The following is a 9718-nucleotide window of genomic DNA, read 5'->3' on the forward strand; positions in this document are numbered from 1 at the left end:
CAGGAATTCAATTATCTATTCTTTTAAGACTTTGGGAACAGATACATTGTTCCTTAAACATTAACAGAAAGCACGCAGGGTTAAGCACTACCTGTGCTCAGCTTTGTCTGGTTTCCTTATCAACATCAGGGAAGATGGAGTACTCAGCAAGATTTCTTTTAAGTCACAGAATGTCTTGAAACCCTGAGGCCTGATCAGTCAAAGACTGTCGGCGCCATCGAGTCCAGCTCGCCAGCTTGGGTCATAGAACACCAGGACCGAGAGGCATGAGAACATGCCTCAGTTTAGGAACCTTGATATCCAGCCTCAAAATAAATAAAAAATAAATATAATGGCTTATAAAGAATAACATAAAACAATTCATTATAATCCTCACAATAATTGTACCTATAACATGGTTATAAAAATAAACTCACTTTCACATTTTACTTTCAGGTAAAATGATGACTTCACCATAAATTACTGAAGTCAGTCTTTTATTATAAATTCATTAATCCAGTCAGAATTTAGAACTATAATTTAATATTTGTTAGAAACCTTAGCATAAATCTTTTTCCCCAGCCCCATACAGTTTTCCTCTTAGTATCCAATTATCTAAAACTTAAGAGAAATGGGCACCGCCCAATGGGGGTGTCTGTTGCTCTGATCCTATAGTTATGACCCAGAGAATTGGGAGTGATATCATCTGTAATAACAAAAAAACTTCTCTTGGTCAGTGGAAGACCTATATATAAAAGTCACATTTAAGGGTCTACAGTCCAATTCATCAGCTTTCTCAAGTTTACTCAACTTTAAGAGAGTACCAGCTGCTAATATACCTGAAAGATCTTGTCCTGAGACATTGTGTGGTAAGTGATCTTTATTTTCCCTCTTAAATTTCATATAAGGTACATTTTATAATCTAGGAATTATTTAATATGCATCATTTTCTAAAAATATTATGCTGTTTTTTCATGTTAAAAATTAAAGGAGGGTTTGAGTTATGTTTAATATAAAATGCCACAATACAAAATAAATTTATGCCACTAAAGTACTCACAAATCATTTACTTTTGTGATTAAAGTCTTCTCAATTTATCTGAAATTACACACAAAAATTGTAATTTAACATGATATGCTTTAATGATATCTTATTGAAATTTTGAAATAGATGAGGAATAAATAATTCTGATTTAAATAACCAACATAAATTTATTAAGTTGAGTTAAAATTCCACTTTTCCTGTAGAATATCCATACCAAATTATTTTATGATTCCTGGAAAGCTTAAGCTATAAACTGTACTTGGAGAAACTTAGTTTTACTGCTGAATATTTATTCCCTTTACCTAAAGTCTTCTAATTTTCTATTCTGAAACTGTACATGAATTTTAAGGGCATCTTACATCTGTTTTTCAGCTTTTTTATGATATTCTTGTAAGAAGCTCATCTCTATTAAGAATAGGAAATAAAGCAGAGATGTCTGAAGTCACTAGGTGAATGTGACAAACCTAAAGTTAGAAATCAATGCTCCTGTCCTTCAGCTAGAGTGCCTTTTTAAAAATAACATAAACCAAAATTGAAGGATATGTATTTCTTGCTCCATCAGTAGCTTTATATTGTACAGTGAAAATAAATGTAGATTATAATGTTACTTATGCTACTTCTAAATGATATTATTTCAAAAATAAATACATAAATAAAGTCATGTCCCTTTAAAAATATGAATACATAGCCACTATGTGTATGTTAAAACGGAGAGCATTAAGCATTAAAAAAGCACTTCTATAATAATATGCTTGCAATTATTGAAATGCAGATTAAGGTAAGACTATTCTATTTTGAGATGAAAAGCTTTATGAGCAAAAGAGGAAAGTGTTAGAAATGATACTCAAACAAGATTGTTTTAAAAAAAGCTGAAGAAAAAAATATACAAGCATTTTATATAAAGCCAAAGCTCTAAATCTATAAAACAAGAAATTAATTAGATGATTTTAAAATACTTGAACACATTTACACATTTTTTAATGCTAGAAGTATGTATTAATTCTGTAAAAAAAATCTCTAAATCAGAGCCTATTAATTTGGTATTTATGGTTATTATTGTAGTGCCTGAAATGAAGTTGACTTATGAAAAAGGAATTTGCTAAGTAAATAAACAGTATTAATAATTTACCTAATTAAGAGAATTAGCCATTTTCAAGCAAATTGTAAGCACTTAGTCATAACCAATATAAAATATAGGAGGAGTTCTAAAATGTAAGCTTTTTCATTCTTCATGTCACTTAAAATTCATGTATTAAAACTTGCACAAGAACTCTCAAAAAGATACTTAAAAAGTAAAACTAATTTACATAGAAAGTAAAACTAACCTGTCTAATTTGTAAGTCAAATTATGTGTATATATAATATATACTAATGTATCTGTAAAATAAAGAGGCTGATTCTAAAAGTCTCTCATGAAAACCAATTCAATTAGTTACTGTAACATGTTGTGTGTAGTTGTATAGTTACAATGTAAACTAATAAATTTGATTGTAGAGTTTGGAATGTTAAAAATATTTTAAAATACCTACATTTTGCTTTTCCTTTTTAGTGAAGATGATGTCTGCAAAAGACATGGTTAAAGTAATGATCGTCATGTTTGCAATTTGTTTTTTTGCGAAATCAGATGGGAAACCTATTAAGTAAGTACTGTAGTAGCCTCTTCTGCATGGCGAGGGCACGGGAATTGAATTTTTATGGTTGGCTTTATGATTGGAAGAGGGGAGCTAATGGAGTGGCCTGTTTCTGTTCCCTACAGGAGGAGATCTGTGAGTGAGATAGAGCTTATGCATACCCTCGGTAAATATCTGACCTCCATGGAAAGGCTGGAATGGCTGCGGAAGAAGCTGCAGGAGGTGCACAATTTTGTTGGCCTCAGAGCTCCTATAGCTCACAAGGATGGTGGTTCCCAGAGGTCCCGGAGAAAAGAAGAGAATGTCCTGATTGAGAACCATCAGAAAAGCCCTAGAGAAGCAGACAAAGCCGATGTGGATGTATTAATTAAAGCTAAATCCCAGTGAAAGCACATCTATCAGAGCATTGCTCTAGACAGCATAGGGCAACAATATTACATGCTGCTAATGTTTTCAAGCTCTATTATGATCACCACATGCCAATATTTCTAATATTACCAAACTTTACATACAACGCATTGCTAGTTATTATAGCTATCATTCTCATTGATTGATTCTTTTATTCAGGAGCTCTTTTTAGTTATTCTATTACTATTGTTTATTCTTTTTAAAGTATGTTATGCATAATTTATAAAAGAATAAAATTGCACATTTTAACCTCTCTTTCATCTTACAATGCAAAATAAAAATTGAATGATCATGATTCTAAATAAATGAAGTTAAGTATTTTTCACTTTTTATAAGAACATCTTTTTGGTTCTAAGTAACACCAGTATGTTTAAATAGATTGTGACTAGGAAGAACAACACAAAATTATTTTATTTCCAGTTTTATTGAGAAATAACTGACATACATCACTGTATAAGTTTAAGGCATACAGCATGATGATTTAATTTGCATATATTGTGAAATGATTATAGCAATAAGTTCACTAACATCCATCAAAGAAATGTTATTTTTAATCATGTGTTTCACATTTTGATATTTTGAATATCATCCTTTTACTATCACCAAAGTACCAGGTCCCCAAATCTTACTAGCTTGATATGATTGTCCTCTTCATTTCAGGAAAGATAATAAAATACTCAACAAGGAAAAGGGGAAAGTGGTCTAAAACTTGAATGCAAACATATTTGCCTATATACAAACCTACTGATCATATTTTTAGTCTGGACCCCAAATTTCAAGGAATAGAATTTTTGTGTATTTTAGAATATAACTTTATTCATTTGTCATTTGACACATATCTCTTCAGTGTTAAGTATTATTTGTCATGTACTATATTAGGCACTGGGCATACACTGGTAAGCAAAATAGACACAGTTCCTATCTTCACAGAGCCAACAATTTAGTAGGGAAGATAGACATTAATTCAATATTAACTTTGATAAATGCTGTGAAAGAAAAGTACATGATACCTCAGAGTGTAAAATATACATCCATGATCTATTTAGATCAATGCTGTCTAATAGAACTGTTTATTATGATGGAAATGTTCTATATTCTGTGCTGTCCAATACAGTAGACACATATGCATTTAAAATGTGGCTTGTGTCATTGAGAACTGAATAAAATCTCACCCCTGGCCTCAAGGAGTTCATGTTCTAATAAGGAAGACAGAGCAGTAAGCTCTGGTTTTCTGGTCCTGATCATTTTGAATTCTTTGCATAATCTAATACAAATTCCTTGGTTTTAAATGTCACAAATATTTTCTCCTAGTGTATTTACTGATTCTATGATTAATTTTGATGGATTCAGATATATCAATTTTTACATCTTTCTTTTTTAAATATTCTTTTAATTTGCATAATGTGCACATTTATAATAATAATCGCTGCATGAGACATGCCATAATAAGTCCCTAATGTTAACCTGGGGTAAAATATTTAATACAAATTAAATTGGCTCTGTGCCTAGGCATTTTAGTATATTGTATTGTGCATTTTTAGCCAAAATTATGCAGAGAATAGTTGATTAACATTCTAATTAAAATCAGAAGGGGACAACAGAAAATTGTTGGGTCTCCCCAATGATGAATAAATAAATGCCTTTCCAATTAAAGTAGGCTTCCAACAGACACGTGGATGGACTAGGCTCTGTCTTCTGTGGGCACCATATAACAGACCTGCCTAGGAGGTTGTGAGGCCTTGAAATGCTAATGTTTCCAAATTCTACCCCATGAATACCTTCTTAACTATGGTGTCATTTTGGCCTCTGGAGGAATTCTAGATACAGGCAATCAGTTTCTTCTCTGTCCTATCCCAATGTGGAAAACTGTTTCATTCACAGTCTTGAAGAGGAAGCTTACTATACAACATGATTTGCTTTTGGCCACAGGTAGTTGAAACAGATGTGGATACTTGTACCAAACTGGGTCAGTCCAAAGGGTCAGTGAACACAGGGAGCTGAACTGGAAGGCCAGTGGCCTTGGAGTCTGCGCGATCCCCTTGAGGGCAGCCAGGACAGCTCAGGTGAGCCCCAGTGAATGAGCAGAAATACAAGTCCACACAGCATCAAAGATGGATACAGGTGAGGTACTCTCTTCCAAGCCCTCTGAATTCAGCATCATGGTCTTCGATGTCACTCTGGTTCATCCAGCTGTTCCGCACACACCTAGCCACTTCCAGCTCAATTTTTACATCTTATTGTTTGTAATTTGTGGAGTCTTGTTGAAGGAGTGTTTCTCCAGCCCTAGGTCACAAAGTTATCTCTTACATCTACTTTAGAGTTTTACTTTTCACTTTAGGTTTATATTCTTCTGAAGTCCAACTTCATGTATGACAAAATGTTATATTTGAACTTTTTTTTTCATGTGGACAGTCAGTATTCCAAATACCATCTATCCAACAATTCTTTATTTTTCCATAGTGTTGTAGGTACATTAAAAAAGTTAAATCTTAAGTTCCTATGTAAACATAGGTTTGTATTTTATTTTATTTTTAGACAATGAAAAAGTGCTTTATTGTGCCCTTTGAATCAAGTTTCAGGCTATGAAAGGTCATTCTCAAGTAGGGGTACACAATTCTCCTTTCCTTGACTTTTCCTCCATCTTTTTATTGTTTAGATTTTATTTATTTACTTTTAGAGAGAGGGGAAGGGAGGGAGAAAAAGAGGTAGAGAAATATCAACGTGTGAGAGATACAATTGGTTGCTTCTCACATGCCCCCAACTGGGGATCTGAGCTACAAAATGATCTGCAGATCTGCTAGTTGTTCTGGGCTTGGGGCTGCCCAGGCAAGGCCAAGCTGTGACCCAAGGCTGGCTGCCACTAGTGCTTGTCTTAGAGCCACTTAACCAGAAGCCTGAGGAGCATTGAGGCAGATGCTGCTTGTTTTGAGAGATTTTGGAAATGTCTGAAGCATGAGCCAAGACAGGCCATTTGCAGGGATAAATCACTGGAAACAGCTTGGATGGGCCCTCAAGGTGAGTGGAGCAGAGTCTCAGGGAGAACAGCGTGAGCCATATTAATGGGATTAGATATGATGCCCAACTGCCAGACAATTTAGTTCCTCCTCATATGTCCCTGATTCCTTTCAAGCTGCTGCCCCAGTGCTGAAAATCAGAGGGAGTGAGTCTGAATAGGTCCTTGCATGAGCCCTTTAAGAGGAACTGCCTGGGACTTTAGAAGGCCTCTGTCTCACTCAGTCACAATCAGCACTGGTTTTTACAACCAGAAGTTATGGGGACTTCTCTTTCTAGTACTGGAACCCTGGGCTGGGGGTGGGGGCTGGTGTGGGGCTGGAACCCTCATTCCTCAAGGGTGACCTCTGCCGCTGAGATCCCTCCTGATTTTTATCTGCCACATGTGGGTATGGGACTAGCCTGTTCTGCATCTCCACTCCTCCTATCAGTCTCACTGTGGCTTCTTCTTTTAATCTGTAGTTGTAGGACTTCTATTCAGTTAGATTTCAAGTGGTTCTGAATGACTTAGTTGCAATTTAGATGTGGTTGTGAAAGTCCTTGAGTATCTCATTTATCTATGTCACCACCTCAAATGGAAGCCCATTACCATTTTATTGTTTTATACAAAAAAAATATATAAGACATATATGAAGACTTTTAAGAAAAAATATATAAAGGACAGCATTACTACTCAGATTATGAAATAGAGTATTGCCATTACCTTAGAAGTTCCTGTTAACTTTTCCTCAACACATCCCTCTTCATCCTTACTTCCTTGTTTTTATATTTATCATTATTCCCTTGCTTTCCTTATAGAATGTCAACATTCCTTAATTAAATGGGTGGTCTAATATCATTTTTTAAAGTTTTTATTTATTTATTCTTAGAGAGAGGGGAAGGGAGGGAGAAAGAGAGTGAGAGAAAGATCTATATGTAAGAGAACGATTGATCAGTTGCCTCTCACATGCAACCTGTCTGGGGACCTGGTCCGCAATGCAGGCATGTGCCCTGACCAGGAATTGAAACGGCGACCTTTTGCGTTGCAGAACAATGCCCAACCAACTGAGTTATACTGGTCAGGGCTAATATCACTTTTTAAATGTATGCTGTCTTATAACATGGACTCTGTCTTTTCAGCGCATGAAATCTATTTTCTTACCATACACTGTACCTAATCCTCTGCTTCATATTTTTAGATTTTTGCTAGCCAGCACTTCACTTAAAGGTACTCATTTCTGAATTAGTTAGGGTGAGCAAATTGCTGTAACAAATGTATAACCACCTGAATTAAATAGAAGTTTATTTCTTGTTCACATACAGTACTGAAATCTTATATTACTTGACAGGTTAAGAGGTCTACAGGGTGCCTAGGGACTCAGTTTCTATCATGGTAACCCCAGGGTTGCCTGTCTCTATTCCAATGAGCTGCAAGTAAAAAAAAAAAAAAGAAGAAGATAGGAATGCCATGGGGGAACTTTTTACTGGTTAGGCCTGGGAAAGGTGACATCATCTCTTCACATTACATTGACTATGATATAATCATACCTAATATTATAATATGGGTGTGGCTTAGGGCAACTGGAAAATGTAGTCTAAAAAAAAATGTTGTCTCTGGCTAGGTAGATATTTCCTGTGACAACTCTATACTGTTTTTTATCGTGGCTGTACCAATTTACATTCCCACCAACAATTTACAGAAATTCCCATTTTCTCCATATCATTGCCAACACTTGTTACCTTTGTCTTTTTGATAATAGCTATTCTAACAGGTGTGAGGTAATATCTCATTGTTATTTTGATGTACTTCCTTAATGATTAGTAATATTGAGCGCCTTTTCATATACCTGTGGGCCATACATACTAATGCATGTCCCCTTTTGAGCAATGTCTATTTAAATACATTGCCCACTTGTAAATAGAGTGGTTTGTTTTGTTTTGCTGTTGAGTTGTATGAGTTTCAGGCATTTTTTAAAAAAGTAAACTAAAACAGTGATTATAAAATGGGACCCAGCCCTGATCTGTGTGGCTCGGTTGGTTGGGTGTCGTCCCGCAAACTGAAAGTTTGCCAATCAATGTTTCTCTCCCTTTCTCCCTCCCTTCCCCTCTACTTAAAAATAAATAAATAATACCTTTTAAAAAATTGGGGCCCAAAGAATTGACTTGATATGCAATTCAATAGGACTAAAGTCCTTTTTTTTCTTTTTATATATAACTTACATTTGAAGTATAACTTACATTAAATTTACCTACTGTATGCAGTAATATTTAGTATTTATAAAGTTGTACAACTGTCACTCATCTTGTTTTAGAAGACTACCATCACTCCAAAAAGGATTTTTGAACCTATTTATAGTTAATCTTTGCTTCTACTCCTAGCCCTAAGCAACCATTGATCAGCCTTCTGTCTATAAATTTGCCTTCTCTGGACAGTTCATCTAACAAAATTATACAACAGGAATGAGTCTTATCTATTCTTTAAGACCCTAGATTAAACATATTTTCTTACCTCCCCCATCCCATCACCTTCTTCATCTCTTCAGTTAGAAACAATCTTTTCTATCTCTGACCTCCCACAACACATTGTCTCTTTCTATAACCCAAATTGTTTTCTCTTGTCACTTAATTACATAGCTCATTTATATCAGCAGAACCTGCACATTAATAATGTCTGTATCTCCCCTGGTATTCTTACCCAGGGTCCTGGTCAATGAATATATTTGCTGAATTGGGATAGAGTCCTTTTTGTGTGTGATTTTTGTGTTCCTGCCATTAGGTGACTGAGCTCAAACCTTGTAGTACAAAAAAATCCCAGGTATTAAAGTAAAGAGGATCTGGGGTCTGTAACTTATCATTTATTTGTTGAGTAAATGTTCAACAAGAAGTCTATCTTATCCTCTGCTGTGTAACAACCTTGAGTTAACATGCTATGAGGTGCAATAATATAGACAACCAAAGAAACATTTTTTTATTGCTTCTATATGAAACTTTTCTTTTAAATAGGAAATTCTGTATTGACCTCTTCGATGCACGCATTGATATTGCAGAAGGAAGCCTTTCATTAAGAGTCTGAACCTTAGTTATTAATTAGTAAGCATTTACAAATTATTGTGCAGAGCATTTTGTGATGGTGTTAATCAATGGCATTGCCTAGTAGGTGTATAGGGGTTACTTATGCTCCAGAATTAATATTTGAAAGGTTAACTTTTTTTGAAAAGCAGACAACAGTGGTGACTTTTAGATTCTTTCTCTCTCTAAGGGTTAACAGAATAAAATGAACTGTAGGTCTCTCACAGCAATATAAAATAGTTTGACTGGATACTGTCATGGAACAAAGTCTGTATTAATCTGAAATCTCTTGCTGATAAATTCTTCCAAAGTTTTCTGGAAAATTTCTAGTCAATGAGATGCTAAGTAGAGCATCTGATTGGCTCACAGCAGGGTGAGAACTACTTTTTTTGTTTGTTTTCTTATTAAGTGTTGCGTGTATGTGTAGGAAGAGTAGGATGAGCCAAATGAAACTATAGTATATAAAAGTATAGGTAATATTATGAAAATAACGAGTCTAATGGGAAACTATATAGTAGAATATCAGAGACTTTCTTTAGTTTCTATTTTGGTATTAGGAAATATTTCCTGTTTGACAGACCTCACTAACCCTAACT

General features: G+C 34.8%; 1 protein-coding gene across 1 annotated transcript; it reads left to right on the forward strand.

Moving 5' to 3' along the window:
• Window positions 1–712: 712 nt before the first annotated feature.
• PTH (parathyroid hormone) lies at window positions 713–3382 on the forward strand. Its single transcript, XM_090267650.1, has 3 exons — window positions 713–848; window positions 2573–2663; window positions 2780–3382. The coding sequence occupies exons 2-3, from the start codon at window positions 2578–2580 to the stop codon at window positions 3039–3041; spliced, it is 348 nt and encodes a 115-aa protein (XP_090123776.1). The 5' UTR covers window positions 713–848; window positions 2573–2577; the 3' UTR covers window positions 3042–3382.
• Window positions 3383–9718: the final 6336 nt, after the last annotated feature.

Source organism: Furipterus horrens, unplaced genomic scaffold, assembly GCF_987537825.1.
Source record: "Furipterus horrens unplaced genomic scaffold, mFurHor1.1.pri manual_scaffold_2, whole genome shotgun sequence".
NCBI lineage: Eukaryota > Metazoa > Chordata > Mammalia > Chiroptera > Furipteridae > Furipterus > Furipterus horrens.

Bases quoted from the DNA above. Each gene is read 5' to 3' on its own strand.
- PTH (XM_090267650.1), top strand. From the start codon at position 2,578: ATGATGTCTGCAAAAGACATGGTTAAAGTAATGATCGTCATGTTTGCA. The intron at 2,664-2,779 runs GTAAGTACTGTA...TGTTCCCTACAG, and splicing joins TCAGATGGGAAACCTATTAA to GAGGAGATCTGTGAGTGAGA.